The sequence below is a fragment of the Natrix helvetica genome, assembly GCF_964273705.1.
Source record: "Natrix helvetica genome assembly, chromosome: Z".
NCBI lineage: Eukaryota > Metazoa > Chordata > Lepidosauria > Squamata > Natricidae > Natrix > Natrix helvetica.
Genome location: NC_138554.1, coordinates 83125068 through 83141939, shown reverse-complemented (window position 1 = coordinate 83141939; position 16872 = coordinate 83125068). Strand labels below are relative to the sequence as shown.

Here is a 16872-nt window from a genome sequence, read left to right as displayed (position 1 = left end):
ATAATAATAATAATAAATAATTAATAATAAATAATTAATAATTAATAATTAATAATATTTATTTCTTAGCCGCACCCTCTCCTGAAGGACTCGGGGTGGCGTACAACAAAACATAGGAAATAAATATATCGACATACATATAACAAAACATATACCAAGACATATACACGACATATACAAGGAGGAGGTGAAGTGATAGATAAAAACAAGTAAAAACACAATGTTTAAAAACCCCTAAATAAATTGAATGCAATTAAAATACCCCAAATAAAAAAACCCGTCAGGAGCGATATAGTTGGATCAAAGTTGAGCCAGGCCAGCAGCTTGAAAAAGGTGGGTCTTGAGCTTTACACGAAAGGAGCGGAGGTCAGAGGTATTCCTAATATCCGGAGGGAGGTCATTCCACAGGGCTGGGCCCGCCACAGAGAAGGCTCTATTCCTAGGCACCGCCCCTCGACACTGTCTGGTGGACGGCACCTGGAGGAGGCCTTCTCTGTGCGAGCGGATTGGTCGCAGGGATGTATGGGGCAGAATACGATCCCGCAAGTAACTAGGTCCTGAGCCATGGAGCGCTTTAAAGATTGTTATCAAAACCTTGAAACGCACCCGATAGACCACAGGAAGCCAGTGCAGCTCGCGCAGGAACGGTGTCACATGGGAGTACCTAGTACTCCCCATAATTACCCGCGCGGCTGCGTTCTGGACCAACTGTAGCCTCCGGGTGCATTTCAAGGGAAGCCCCATGTAGAGAGCGTTACAGTAGTCCAAGCCTTGTCCTTACCGTAGACGCCAGTCTGTTCGGCTAGGGGGCGACTCTGGGGTCTCGGTGCAGGGCTGGTGGTCATGAAGGGACCTTCTTCACAACATCAATTGATTGGAGCTCCGGGAGATCCATCTGGCCCTTCGGCACTTCCGTGGTTCCTTTGAGGGTTGTCACATCCTGGTCTTGACCGACAATGTGGCGGCGAAGGTCCACATCAATCAGCAACGTGGCATACGCTTCAAGGCGCTGCACACAGAGGCAATGTCACTGGGCAACTGGGCGGAGAGGCATCTGAGGTCGATCTGGGTGGAGCACATCACCGGCGTCGACAACCATCATGCTGACTGGTAGAGTCAAGAGATAGTGGATAACAGGTAGTGGAGTCTCTCCCAGGAGCAGTTCTGGAGCACCTGCCAGAGGTTTGGGTGACTAGTGGTGGATCTCTTCGCCACTCCATCCAACGCACAGCTCCCCCCGTTCTTCTCTCGGTTCCTGGCTCGGGGAACGGAGGGGGTTGACGCTCTTCGCACAAGGTGACCAGACAGGCTCTTGTACGCTTCCTCCACTTTCCCCTCATTCCCGGGTCATTCAGAAGTTAGTCAGGGAGCAGGTGGAGCTCATTCTGGTGGCTCCACATTGGCCGTGGAGAGCTTGGTTTGTAGACCTCATGATCCTGTCGGTCCAGTTCCTGTGGTGGATCCTGGAGGGGAAGATAGAATTTCATCAGGGGAGGCTGATGCACCCAGAGCCACACTGGCTGCAACTAGCCGTGTGGAGATTGAGCGGGAGCTCCTGAGGGAGGCTCATCTGTCACACTGGTTATTTTTGTCTTTTCAGCCTTCGTCACTGGGCAAACGGGTCACTTCTTCCACCATTAGCTTTTGGATCCATTGGGCTATCGCCCTGGCATACGAGTCTTAGAAGTTTCCTGTGCCGGTCGGTATCACGGCACATTCTACCAGGAGCGCGGCTACCTTGGCGGTTTGGGCTTCCCAGGTGCCTATAAACGACATTTGCAGGGCAGCAACGTGGGCCTCACCATTGCCATTTATTCGGCATTAAAGGCTGGATGAGTTCACATTGGCTGATGCGGTGTTCGGTTGCCGGGTTCTACAGCAGGTCCTAGTAGATTGTTAGTTTTCCACCCCATGGGACTATAACTTGGGTAGGTCCCACTACTGGAGACTCCTGTCCCTCACTCTGGAAAATGGCAGTTGGTATTACCCGAACTGCTATTTTACGAGTGGGATAAGAGTTTCCAGTTCCAGCCCTATGCTAGCTAGATAGCTGGTGGGGAGGGAGGTTTCTCCTCTGTGCCTTGTTTGCAGGTCTTGGGAGAGCTCGCTTCGATGAAACTGGAAGTCAAGGGTGGAGCACAGAGGCATGGCTTCAGCTTCATCCCAGACTCATGGTCAATTGGGCATGATAATACCACTACTGGAGACTCCTGTCCCAACTCCTAAAATAGCAGTTCAGGTAAGACCAACTGCCATTCTCACCAGCTCAATGTTGACTCAGCCTTCCAACCCTTCTGAGATTGATAAAATGAAAACCCAGATTTTGGGGGAAATATGCTGACTTTGTAAACTGCTTAGAGAAGGCTGTATAAAATCTAAGTACTATTGCTAGTCCCATATGCTAATAATGAAATCAGACTGTTCCAATTTTGTTCCGGCTTTAAAAGATCCTTGTAGATAGTTGCACATTATAATTGTGAGAAGAATCTTTACCAAAAGATAGTGATAGTTTGCAAAGAATCTCCAGAAAAAGATGGTGTCACTTTAAACAGGTGGGAGATGGAATACGTTAGTATTTTTTAGTAGCTACAGATAGTATCAGGTGAGAAGTTCAGACAAAATGAACTGCACTACCTGCTCAAAAGAGCTTGTTGCCAATTATGAACACTTTGTTCCAGTATTTGTTAAATATTATTAAATATTTTAAGAATAGGGTCATCCATGATAGTTATATGGCATATATTTATAGCAGGTCCATTGCTTACTATGACAGTGCATCCCTAATAGAATAAGTCCAAAAGACATTTTGAGGGTGAAGCTAATATATCTACCGTAATTCTTCCCTTTACTTTAAAGCTGGGGACTTAGATACTGATTTGTTTATGGAACTGTTGGCTAATAATCCTGTTAGGCTGTTACTCTTGATATTAATAGGTAATATGTTCTGTGATAATTATATTAATTATGATAATTCATCTTAAAACCTGTCTTAGATACGCTGTGGAAAGATAAGCTGTTTTAGTCTATTGCTCTTCTTTAATGCACTTTTAAAGATAAAGGCCAAAATCAGGTGATATCTGATCAACATTAGATGGCCATTATGCTCTGCTATCCAATTTATTAATGCTGAAAGATGAAGTGAGTGGTTTAAAAAGCAAATTAAAAGTTTTAATTCTGTCACACACTTGAGCTTTTTCATTTTCAAAATTTGATGTTTTCCCATTGGTTTTACAAGTAAAATAAAGTTAAAATGTCCTTTCTCAAACGTAAATGTCATGATGTGGGTGATGGTGAATTTTTTCTGTTGCCATTTTTACCATAAATCATGGGGAATGTTAATATTTGTTCTAGAAAATTTTCTGGGACATGTAGATAATTTTATATCGCCTGCCCTTTTCAGATTCTAACAACTACAAAGCAGAACATTTTTGCATGCTTGTCCATTAAAAAAATCAATGCTTTGTTTAAGCAAGCCATTTATTTACAATGCATATTTTTAAAGACCATCTTACCAAATTAAAATATATTTTATTAACTTATTATTGGCCATACTATATATATATATATATATATATATATATATAAAATACTGGTTCTTTACTTTAAAAACTCCATTCTAAAATGTATCTGATAGAAAACATAGATTAAAATAACATAGAATTTTGAAAATTAGAGTTTACATGTAGAGCACACTGCAATAATATAGGAATGTTAGTTATTTTGAAATTCAAACTATTTTCATTTAAAACTTAATATGGGTTTCCTGAAATCTGAACTAACCAAGACTACCTCTTCATTAGCATCAATATGTCCACTTCCCTAAATTGAAAATCCTTTGTTCAATTGAGAGAAGAGATGGAGCTGGGGACAAAATGGTTTGTTATGCCAGTATCTAGTCTGGGAGTGGGCCTATCATACTTTTTAGCCTAACATCAAGACAATTATATTGAGAAACTTCTATATAAAAGGCAGTATATAAATTAAAAATACATTTATAGCTAAAGTAGGAAATTTGTTTATATCTTTTGAATGATATCCTTGTAACTGATGAGCAGTTTTTCTGCCAATGAAATGTTTTGGTTATGGTCATCTTCCTTTAAACAATACAGTGCTAGTGAATGTCCATTTGAAGTAAATTAAAATAGAAAAACTACAATATTTTTTCTTAAATGAAAATGGCTTGCAGAGAAAGGGAGTAAAAAAAAGACATAGTTACCAATGTTTACATGGGTGGAGAATTAAACAGAATAGAGTTTGATGATGTAATCCATTAGTTTCCTCTGGCACTTGCTCAACCAGTTTGCAAGGTGCTTAGAGTGTCACAGAAGCCCGATGTGTGGTGAATGTTTTTTATAGTTACGTCTGCAGTTACAAGCTAAAAATGTTATTGCAATGTCTGCTTGGGCCAGAGGAGAAAATTATGGTTTATGTGGAGAGTACGTGATTACTCTGAGAAAATTTAAGTTTATTGAATAAAAATTTCAAATGACACTTAATAATTTCCAAGACTTTAGCTCACATATCTCACAAAGGCATGAATCATGATTTACAGACATCTGGCTTCAGCTGACAAAGTAAAGTAAAAATATTATGACGTAGTGTAATTGAAGAACTTAAGCAGTACATTGTAAATGGTGATAATTTAATCTTCAAACATTTGAAATTCTCCATTAGATCAACGGGGGAGTCCAGGATGGGTAGCTCTAGTCTTGTACTTCTATTGATTGAGTTGAAATTCTGAGGACACGCCTTCCTAGTAACAGTCCCCAGTTTCTCAACTCCGTCTTGGCTCTGTCAGACGCTCTTTTCAGCTCTCAAGGCTTTTAAGGAAACTTTTTTGTTTTTTGTTTTAAATTCCCTGGTTCTTCGATAGAAGACAGGAGGGATTCAGAGACTTTTTAATAGCCGTGGTGGGCTGGATTTTTTGTGCTTTACGGGACCTGTGACATCGAACGGCCCCTGAAGCTCCAGCCCCCTCGTTGCTCCGGTAGCCTTTTCTCTAGACGTGCCTTATCAGCGCAAGCGTTTGCTGTGGACACAATGTGAGTTTGGCTTCCTTCCTGATCCGGTGGCCCTTTCCCTTGCGCTGGGCCAGATTCTCCACACAGTTTTTCGGCATGACACAGACAGGAATGGTAAGGGTCCAGTCAAGCCCAGGTTGGCTGGTCTAGCAGCCGCCGCCAAAATCAAAGCTAAGGCTCGTGCACATAAGAAATCCTCCAGGGCAGAGGAAAAGGCAGCCAAACAGAGGCAAAAGACTTTAGGAAAGGAGTTCAACAGGTCAGAAACAGATTGGATCGGCAGAGACTCGGGGATCAAAAAATGGCCGACAACCCAATCTTGTGCAGGTTCAATGAGCGGGACTTGCAGACAGTACAACAAGGAGAGCACCAGGGGCCCTTAGTGAGCAGTTAGTATAGGATAGCTTTTCAGGGCATACAAGACAATTGAATGCTGCTCATTCTAGATCACAGAACCCTATGACAGCTTCTAAAAGAGGATAGTCCTTTAGGGGGCACAGGCACACTCCAGAGGAAACATTTACCCTTACAGTGGCAGGGCTCTGCCTATGGGGGCTTCAGGAGCAGGACATGCCTCCCTTTTTGAGACTTTGGATAGCTCAGGCAATCAGACAGGAAAACTGTTACATACCAGTAGCTGACCAGACCATGCAACCTGAGCTTGGGCAGCCAGCAGGTGAGCAAGTTACCTTACCAAGGACCTTATTCCCTAGGACATTCCGCCCAAAGCTAATTTTCCCTATCAGAGGAGGAGCTTCACGGGGAGGGGGAATTTTCAGACTGTGAAGGAGACTTCTTGACTTCTGTAGACCTGATGGAGGCATACTTCAATGTCCCTATCTGTCCAAATCAAGTGATTTCTGAGGCTTTTATGCCGGGTGCCATTTCCAGTATGCAGTCCTCCCGGCATCAGCCCACAAGGACTTTCACCAAGATTATGGCAGCTCTGGCTGCATACTGCAGATCCTTACCCATTCAATTCAGTGCTATTTAGACTATCTACTAATTCAGGTATCCTGGTAATTGGCCCAATGTCATCGAGCCAGCTTTATGTCTAAGGCAGGACTAGAACTCACAGTCTCTTGGTGATTGGCCTAATGTCCTTGAGCCAGCTTTATGCCTAAGGTTCGGGTGGAGAAAGTAGTACCGTTGGCGTTGTCCCAACTACTGGGAAAAATGATATTGTGTATTATCATAGTGCCTTGGGCATGGTTCCATGCCAGGCCCCTCCAATGGTTTCTACTTCCCTACTAGAGGGCGAGTCGCAGCACCTCGACGACAACGGGGGTGCTTCATTTATTCCGCTGGTGGGGGTCGGGAGCCATCAAATGGGGCTGTCTCTACAAGGAATCAGACTGACTGACGATTATGTCTGATGCCAGGCTCTTTGGTTGGGGGGCCCACTTCAGATCACAGGTGGCCCAAGGGCAGTGGACATCGCAGGAGATACGACACAACATAAACTGGCTGGAGCTCAGGGCATTCCAGCAGAAGGTTTCGGGACGTGTCAACAATATGGCAGCAAAGACCAGCGTCAATCAAAAGTGGGGGACTCGGTCAAAGTCAGAGTCCATGAAAGAAGCAGAGACATTGTGCCGGTGGGCGGAGGCACACCTTTTATCGAGCAGAGCAGAGCCCATTGTGGGAGTTATCCAACGTGCAGGCAGACTGGTTGAGCAGGGCCACTGTCAAACATTCAGAGTGGTGTCTGCATCCCGGTCTGTTCGCATAACTATCAGAACAGTTCAGCCACCCGATTCTAGATATCTTCACCTCTCCATTGAACTCTCACCTTCCCAGATTCTTTCTAAGGTTCCCAGTACCAGGGGCAAAAGTAGTAGATGCGCTACACTGCCCATTTCCCAGAGGTCTATTGTATGCCTCCCTCTTCCCCTAATCAGGAAGGTGTTGGAGAGGGCTGAGGTCCTGTTGGTAGCTCCCCACTAGCCCAGACGACCGTGATTCGCCGATCTGGTCAATCTCCAGACCTTTGATGATTCTCCTGTAGAGTCTCCCTCAGCCAGAATTCCATCGTCCATCCGGACCCTCAGTGGCTACAGTTGACCATTTGGCAGTTGAGCGGAGGCTTTTGAAATGGGAGTTGTTCTCAAATAGGGTCATTGGGACGATCCAGGTGGCCAGACGGTCCTTTATCACTTGCACTTATAATACAATTTGGAAGATTTTCAGTGACTGGTGACCTAAGGGCCATATAGACCTCTCCTTGGTTTCGATGATGGATGTGCTGGAATTTTTGTAGGAAGGCCTGGAAAAGGGGCTATCCCTGAACACCTTACGGCGACAGGTTGTGACTCTGGCTAGAGTTTTGAGGTTTGGGGATTTAAGTTCCCTCGCTCACCACCCAAGGGTGCGAGGCTTCCTCATCTAATTTGAAGTCCCCAGCGGTACACCACTATCCAACCCGGGATTTGCCCAGGGTCTTGCAGGCCCTTACCATGGTACCATTTGAAACCTTAAGGGAGGCCAGCCTACATCTCTTCTTGTGTAAGGTGGCTTTCCTAGTGGCCATCACGTCTGCCAGACAGATATCAGAGTTGGTGGCATTATTGGTAAGAAAGGACCTCTGTATTTTTCATCCAAACAGGGTGGTCCTGCAGGTGGACACTGCCTTTCTTTCAAAGGTTAACTCCTTGTTTCACAGAATACAGGAGTTGATCTTGCCTGATTTCTGTCCTCGGCATGCCTTGGAACAGAAATGGCATAAGCTAGATGTTAGGATGGCCCTCCGCATTTACATCTCAAGGGCCACTTCCATTAGGAAGACTGAGTCCCTGTTTGTATCCTTTCAGCCATCAACTCTGGGCCACAGTGACACCTTCCATGGTGGGTTGTTAGCTATGGGCACCTATTGCCAGGGCCTATGAGCTCCAGGCTCTTCCAGGATCATGGCACATTCCACTAGGAGTGTGGCCACAATGGCAGCCTGGGCTACACAGGCTTCTGTAGAAGAAATTTGTCAGGTGGCGACATGGACAGCTCCATGGTCATTCATCCCCCACTATAGACTGAACATGTATTTCGCAGAGACTGCAGGAGTGTTGTGTAGCGAGTGCATGAGGGGGCCAGGACTTTGGACCAGAACAGTTCCCGCCCATAGGACTGCCAAAGCTTTGGTATGTTCCATCTTGGACTCTCTAGTCAATCCAATGGAGAAGGGGTGTTGGTCTTACCTGAGACAGCCTTTCTCATGTTGATCGACAGGAGAGTCCAGTCCCACCCTGTTGACTGGTCCAGTTTCCTGAAAGGGATAAGTTTGGACTGGAGCCGGACTACAAGATTCACTTCATTGTTCAACTGGGGACCTTTGTCAGAGAGGCGTGTCCTCAGAATTTCAACTCAGTCAATAGAGCTATGAAACTAGAGCTACCCATCCTGGACTCCCATTGATCACCATGAGAAAGGGCATCTCAGGTAAGACCAATGTCCCTTTAATGTAAAATTAGATTATTATGATGATGTTTGCATTTATATAGCTGCCATCTTAAATTGGGCAGCTTACAATCCAAAATTAAAGTAATACATATATCACTAAAAACAAAAGAAATATGTAAGATATAAGGTACAAGCATTTCAGTAAGAACTTCGTATAAAATAAAAACTTACAAATTGTATATGTTATTGAAAAGTTATCCAATTATAGTTCATTTATCTTAAAAACTTTTTCTTGCCTTGAGCAGGTTTTTTTTCTCTAAAAACATAACATGGTGATTTTGCCTGACAGTGGTTAAATTAAACATAACATTGTTTATCTTAAGAGTATGCCGAGAGGAGGAGCTGATGTTGCGACGAGACGACATGCGATCTCAATGCTCTGAGATCGCAGTCGATACTTTTACCGCTGGGTGGTCCAAAGGGACCTAAACCGTCCCGCAGAAACGATGAAGAGGAAGAACACCTCTTGCTGATCTCAGGGACATCGCAAAGTCCCTGATTGATCCAAGAGAACTTCTTCAAGCCAGTGACAAAAAATCCGGCCATTAGGCTGATGAAGTCAGGGCGGCTCCAAAATGGAAGGAACAGAAAGAGAAAATATTTCCAGCTGGTGAGGAATTTTTACCATTTTAAAAGAGACTGCCTATAAAAAACTTAAAATTAATTTAAATTGGAGAACAGAAGAAATAAGTGGCGGAATTAAATTTGGAATGGTTTTGGACAGTGGGTTATCTTACTTTTTAAATGCTATCTTCACGGATAGAATTTTTGCAAGCCTTTTAAAACGAATGGATCAAGTTTTCTTCTGTTTTTTTCTTCTTTTACTATTCTTTGTAACCTATAGACTAAAATTCTCCTCTTTCATTACTGTGGGTGTTTTTCTAACTCATTCAAGAATCGGACTTTTATTTAACTTGAAATACAAAAAAGATACAAAAAGAAACAAAGAAAATTGCAACATTGCAACAATAACACTGCTACTCGGAGGCTGGAGGTTTGTGTATTGGAAACAAAACACTTATTTTTTTTCACTGATTATCCTGGCTTGGCACTTCAAGGTCTCACTGCTTGTTTATAGAGAGTAATAAGAAGAAAAGCATACAGATGTCACTGAAGTATATCTTTAACCAGAGAAAGGTGAAAATGAAATGTATTGTGAATCTACGCTTGATCTTGTTAAAACCTTCTAAGCTAGAGCAGCAGTGTTTGTTAGCTGGAGATAATGGCACCATTTCAACAACAAAGAAGTTTTAAGTCTGCAAAAGATATTCTCAGAAATACATAAATTATCAAACACGTGAAAGGATCGAGAAGAAGTTGGAAGACTTAGTGCATCTAACAGCAAAATATGGTGATGAAGTTGAAGATGTTTATCAAATGGAAAAAGTGGCAGTTAAAATCCAAAAAATCGAAGAGGAAAATGAATATAAAGAAATTAAAATGGCTGATATTTATGGAGATTGGTTTGTCTCTGAAAATGGAAAGAATGGAATACTGAAAGAGGAGTTAAATGGAGGGGAAATCTACGCCAGATGGCAAGATACAGAAGAAGAAACAAAAGAGTTTATGGATTTAAAGAGAGAAATTTTATTACCAATATCATTGATAATACTACCGACAATTAAAGATAAGCTGATTAAGGAAACAGAAGAAGGGCATGGAAATTACATGAGAGATTTTATAAGCAAAGAGTTGCTAAGAGGAGTCCATACAAAGTTGATTAAGGAGATGATTAGAGGACTGACACCACAAATGGCAGAAGATATGAGACTGTTTTGCTACTGAAAAGATAACAGATGGAAGAGTATAATTTAAAACTAGTTAAACTTAGTGAAATTTAGTGACAATAGATATATTGACAATTGATAATAATAATGTATATAATGTGTAGTGTTATGATAAGTAATAATGGGATATGAATATTGAATGGTACCCATGAAAGGAAGATTAGAAATCCTTTTGGATTATATATAAAGGTTAATAAAAAAGAACTAAGACACAGTTAAGTCTTGATTATTAGGGGGGAAATGTTATGATATAGGATATAGTTAAATAAAGGAGGGATAATGATAACAACATATACACAGATATGGTTACAACATAAGGAAATTGGATGTAAATTGTAAATAGTGATTTGGAAAGAAGGATCAGAAAACTTTGTTATTAAATATTATGGATGTTTAGCTAGAATAGGACATAAGGATTTAGTGTTATTGAAGGATTTTAGAAATAGTAAATGAAATGCCAGTATTTGGTTATGTGTTGAATCATGGTATATTTTATGATGTAGGACGTTTAAACAATTATAGTCAAATGAAAATGGAGGTATGATAGTAACATGTATATATCTGAGTTAAAATACTTAATATGAATTATGTTTGTTGACCGTGGAAGATGCACGTAAGCCTTTTTGTAACCAACTGATACGCTTTCTACCGTATGTAAAGAAGGATGTATTGTGTTTGTTTTGAAAATTAAAAAAAATTTTTTTAAAGAGTGTGCTGCTGATAATTTTATACTGAAGAAAAGAAAGCAGTAAGATGTACGTCCAGAAACAGTTGTTGAGTAAAGAAGAATATTTTAAACACTCTTGTGTTGAAAAAAACTAGGCAAACTGGTTCCTAATTTTTTCACACCCCCCCCCCCAAATAAATGTAAGTTTATAATATTCAAAGTTTAAATTGAGGCTTCATTTAGCATAGGTGAATAGTCAGATATGGCTGCTGAACTTCTTAGGTTGAAAATCTGGATTGACTGGTTAACAAATTAGTGAACAGGTTTAGTTCAGTTGTCTAACAGGAATTTCTTGTTAGAGTGCTCCATGTAGAACAGGAGTGTCAAACTGGATTTCTTTGAGGGCCAGATTAGCATTGTAGTTACTCTCCAAGGGCCGGATGGGTGGATGGGAGACTGGTAGACATCACCTGCAGAACCCTGCTGGCCAAAACGGCATGCCTCCCCACCCCTCCGCATGCACCCCTGCTGCCCCGTTTTTGCCCTGAACTGACTCCTGCACCATTTTACTGGCAAATGGGACATGTGAGGCTGCATGTGGATCATTTTAGCTGGCAGGCCGGTCCTTTGATATTTCCAGGCTGGCCCCATGGATTTTAGCATCCAATGAGCAGTATTCAGCACGTGGGTCTTGAGCTTGACATCCCTGATGAAGAAGATTCAAGTTTGAATATTTGAAAGCTCTGTGTGTGCACATGTGCATGTGAGAGAGATAGAAATAAAAAAGTAATACCTTGTAAACATAATTGGAAATGATATATGAAGCATAAAATGTAGTCAAAATATTCCACAAATCAAATTGACCCAGTTTGATGTAGTGGTTAAGGCACTATGCTAGAAACCAGGAAGTTTAGAAACTGGGAAAGCATAAATTCTAGACTTGCTTTCAGCACAGAGCCACCTGGCTGATCTTGAGTTCCTACCTGCCTCCTTCCTTCTTTCCCTCTCTCCCTCCACTTTGGAAGGGGGCAGTAGCAAAGGACTTCTGAAAGTCTTGCCAAGAAAACTGCAGGAACTTTTCCAAGCAGTTGCCAGGAGTCAAAAAAACTGATTACAGGTAATGCCTCCATTAAGATCCAATTGAGCGCACAATCTCAGTTGTTGCACAGTAGACATTAAATGAAATGCTGTTTAATGTTTTTGCTCAACAGCTTTCCCCATTTCTCTCAATTTGGTTATTAAGTCACCATGCAGGAGTACTGGGGAGTACTTTAATGGAGTACTGGGGAGAGAGCTAAGGCCTCTTGTGTAGGGAAAGGACCCAGGCTTCTCGCTATACTGGAATGTCTGCACCTTCTCCTCACCCTGTCATGCCTGGGTCCACTTAACTTTTGCATTGTTCTTCAGCTGCTGACTATCAGGTTTGCCTGCTCCAGCCTGCCTCCTGCCCATTCTCCTAATGGTTTGGGAGGCTTCTTCTCCAAATTGCATTTACCTGATGAAAACCCTAACAAATGCCATTGTTCTGGAAAGCTCAGAAGAATGTTGTTTGCTACTTTTTTCCCTTTCCCAAATGCTAGCACACCATCTTTCTGAATGCTGCCATCTTTCCTAATCTTTCAGGAAACTAGTGTTTTTATGAATCTTTCAGGAGACTAGTGTTTTCCTCTCTCATTGATTGTGGGACAGACAACAGAAATTGCAAATGATTATCACGTTTGCAGAGAACTTGGCAACTGGTCGTAACCTGTTGCCAAGACCCCAAAATGTGGTCACATAACCAACGTGGCAGCATGACCAATTACAATGGCCGGAGATGCTTTCGTTCTGAGATCATGGATTATCTAAGTCATGGATTATCTATAACATAAATCAATCTATCTATCTTTTTCCATAAAATTGTATTAAATTTATGTACCACTTTTTATTACATTTTAGGGAGCTCCTAAAATGTATTTCTATACCTAATGCTATTTTGTAAAGAGTACAGCTGGTGCTAGTTTTTTGCCGGAGTTAAAGTTTTTATTCTGCTGTTGCTTTACTCTTAAATGTATATTGACTTTAAATGTCACCTTGCTTGATTTTTAAACTTGCTTGATTTTATCTTGTAGACCAGTATGCATAATCTATTACATGTCCTGGATTAGAAAACAATTTAAGAGGTCCATGATATGCTAAAAGTTATTCACTCTAAAGTTATTCAGTGCTATGCTTGGGTTATTCACAAGAATAAATTCTTAACATGGCTTTTGAATAACTTGAGCATGACACTGTTTGAAAAGATATTGCATAATTACTATAATGTCAGTAATGTTCTCCCCCCTCTCTCCTTCTCTCTTATCTCTCTCCCTTCCTCTCCCCCATATCTCTCTCTTCCCCTCTCTGTGTGTGTCTGTCTGTCTCTTGCTCTCTCTCTGAAAGCCTTGGCCAGCTGTGGCGGGGCCGGGAGGGTGCATGGGGAGACCTTCCTCAAGCGAGTGCCAAAGTGCAGCGAAGGCAGGGCGGCGGCTGCTTGCTTAAGGAGGGTCTTCAAAGGACACATCTTCTCTCCTGCATTAAGGCTCCGGCTATCGCCTTGCCATGTCATCTCCCCCCCCCCCCCCAGCTCTTCGAATGAGCACGGAGAGTGCAAGCTCCAGCCCGAAACAGGAAGCGAAGGCTGCCTTATGCGCAAATCTGGTGCAAAGGCAGGTACAGGGCTGCTTCGCTCCTGCACTAAGGCTCCCCCCCCCCTCGGCCTTCTCTCATGACACTCTTCTTTTTGGAAATCTGGGCTGGCTGAGGAATGATTGCCAGCTGTGGCAGAGGGTTCACTTTGGGCGATCCCCCTCCTCCTTCTCTTGCAACTCCCTGGCCAGCTGTGGCGGGGCCAGGAGGGTTCACATATGCGGGGAGACCCTCAAGCAAGCAGCATGTCCCTTTGCTCAACCAGCCCGGATTTCCAAAAAGAAGAAATAAAAGGAGTAGCGAAGCACCCCAAGGAGAGCTTTCTAATTTGACCCAGCCGCGGCTTTCCCAGAGAGAGAAAGAGATGCAGAGACAGAGAGCAGAAGAGAGATACACACCCACACATAGAGAAATGGGGTGTTCAGCTGATGGGCGAGCGTCTTTGGGGACGGCTTTCTCCTAGCCTGACTACAGGGGTGGGTGTGCAAGGTTCAGTCGGGCCAACTCCCTTTTTTGCTGTCCTTAACCTCTTAAAGTCGTGGCTGGGCACTGCTTGTCTGTCCCCCTTTCCAAAGTCCCATCCTCCCAGATCCCATTCCTGCCCCGCCAGCCCTTGTCTTAGCGAAGCTGACATTGGTCGCAGCCAGGTCATGCCAGTGTCTTGGGTTGTGTCTTCCCAAGCCACCAAGGTACGCTGAGCACCAAGGGCCAGAAGAATCACCACAAGAGTGAGGCAGCTGCTTCTCTATCCACCACCATTGCCCTTCTCAGGCCAGGCGAGGGAGGGGAGGGCAAGGGGTGGGGCCAGCCAGTGATGGGACAGGGAGGCACAGCAGAGGGCCGAAAGAGCCACATGCGGTTCCAGAGCTGCGGGTTGCTGACACCTGTACTAGCTAATGGCTTTGTATACATGACAGCCTCTAAATCGGAGGGTTAGTTGACAACTTGGATAGGAAAAGAAATTACTATTTTAGTTTTTTACTAAACTTTAACTGAATTTAGGCTTTAATTCAATAATAGGCAATAAGCAATTTATTGTCTCTATAGATTTGAAAAATAATAAACTTCAATTATCTATCTAAAATATTTTGTTAGCTCTACTTGGGTGCAGTTTTTCCAAAGAACAATGATTATTTTTTTATGTTTTTCCCTTATGGAATCAAGTTTTCACCAGATTCTTAAAGGTTCTTTGGCTCAAAACGATTAAGAACTCTCTCTAAATAAATTATGCTGCTTTTTAAGTAAATATTTACTTGATTTTATCATCAGAAACTTAACATTGTTGACTTAATTATATTTCTGTCTTTCTGATTTAGGGTCTGAATTGAAACAGACCAGAGTTCTGGGAATATATTAAGATGGCAACTCAAGGTATGGGTTAGTATAATCCAGATGAAAATTAAATAAATTGTGATTATTTGGGTATGATCGCCAATTTTCAGTTGTTAAAAATATCAAGAAATTGAATTTATATATGAAAGTACATATAAAATTCTGCTATCTTACCTTAATTTGATGTTTAATGATGAACAGAACAAATACTTGTTCTGCTTGAAACATAGGTTAATGGGTAGTTTAACATTTAATGAGAAGAAGTTGTTTTGGATATGCAACAACAATCACAGGGACATATTATGCCACATTATTTCAGATCAGCCATGCTTTAGTAAAACCGAGATCTAGAACCTTTATTGTTTTTATTTCAGATAAAATGAAATCTGTATTAGGCAAAAAGGGCAAATCTTTTCCTCCCCTGTCTTTTTTTACTTGGTCATCACCATAAACATCTCTTACACCCCGAAAGGAAGTCTCATAATTTATCACAAAAAGTTTTTTAAGACACTGAGCTTGTCCCCTAGCACCACATAACAAGGTGAGCTCCCTTTACTTGTCCCAGCTTCTGCCAACCTAGCAGTTGGAAAACATATAAAAAATGCAAGTAAAAAAATAGGGACCACTTTGGTGGAAAGGTAATAGCGCTTCATGCGCCTTTGGCATTTAGTCACGCCGGCTACATGACCATCGAGACGTTTTCGGACAGCGCTGGCTCTTTGGCCTAGAAACAGAAATGAGAACCGCCCCGAGAATGAAAATGATTAGCAAGCCTGTGCGGGGGAAACTTTATCTTTAATATATATTATTTCACTGTTAAAGAGAATTTTACAAGAGAATTTTTCCACTATCTTAAAAGAAAATTTATATATAGCATGCAATTTATGTTTCTAAATTAAAATTGTAATAAATTTTTGCCAAATGTTTTCTGTTACTTTAGCAACTTGTTTTTAACCAATTTATTGCCAGCAGCTGATTTAATGGAGTTGGATATGGCAATGGAGCCAGACAGAAAAGCAGCTGTCAGTCATTGGCAGCAACAGTCATACCTAGATTCTGGTATCCACTCTGGTGCCACAACCACAGCTCCCTCTTTGAGTGGCAAGGGAAATCCTGAAGAGGAAGATGTTGATACCACCCAAGTTCTATATGAATGGGAACAGGGATTCTCTCAGTCTTTCACTCAAGATCAGGTAGCTGGTAAGTAGAATTCTGTGATTATATTAATCACTCACTGCATATCAGTAGATTAAAAAGAGCTTACTCTTGTTCCAGATATTGATGGACAATATGCTATGACCCGAGCACAGAGAGTACGTGCTGCCATGTTCCCAGAAACATTGGATGAAGGCATGCAAATCCCATCAACACAGTTTGATGCTGCACATCCAACAAATGTACAACGACTTGCTGAACCTTCCCAGATGTTAAAACATGCTGTGGTTAATTTGATAAACTACCAAGATGATGCAGAGCTAGCAACTCGTGCCATCCCAGAATTGACCAAATTGTTAAATGATGAGGACCAGGTATGTGCACATTGATTCAGCTTATATTTATTGTGATTGCTAAGAGGCATCACTTAGTGAACTTACTTTTGGATTTTGAAAACGTTAAATTTCAATGCATTTATTAGGTTGTGGTGAACAAAGCAGCAGTTATGGTCCATCAGTTGTCCAAAAAAGAAGCTTCTCGTCATGCTATCATGCGTTCTCCTCAAATGGTTTCTGCCATTGTGCGTACTATGCAGAATACAAATGATGTAGAAACAGCCCGTTGTACCGCAGGTACACTACATAACCTATCTCATCATCGTGAAGGCTTACTGGCAATCTTCAAATCAGGAGGTATTCCTGCTCTGGTTAAAATGCTCGGGTACGTAAATTAATTGATTTGATGTATCTATGCACTATATGTTGGCCTCGGGTGGGACATTTGTTAATTT

At 42.0% G+C, this 16872-nt stretch overlaps 1 protein-coding gene across 3 annotated transcripts in view; it reads left to right on the top strand.

Moving 5' to 3' along the window:
- The window catches only part of CTNNB1 (catenin beta 1), a 51578-nt gene that overhangs the window by 10548 nt on the left and 24158 nt on the right, over positions 1–16872 (top strand). For 2 of the 3 annotated variants that reach the window (XM_081932614.1, XM_081932615.1), the window contains exons 2-5: positions 14912–14966; positions 15900–16127; positions 16203–16456; positions 16564–16802. In XM_081932614.1, coding sequence (XP_081788740.1) covers positions 14954–14966; positions 15900–16127; positions 16203–16456; positions 16564–16802 — 734 coding nt within the window. In that variant the 5' untranslated portion in view covers positions 14912–14953. Of the gene's footprint in view, positions 1–14911; positions 14967–15896; positions 16128–16202; positions 16457–16563; positions 16803–16872 lie in introns of all 3 variants that reach the window. The other variant, XM_081932613.1, reaches the window with a different exon arrangement.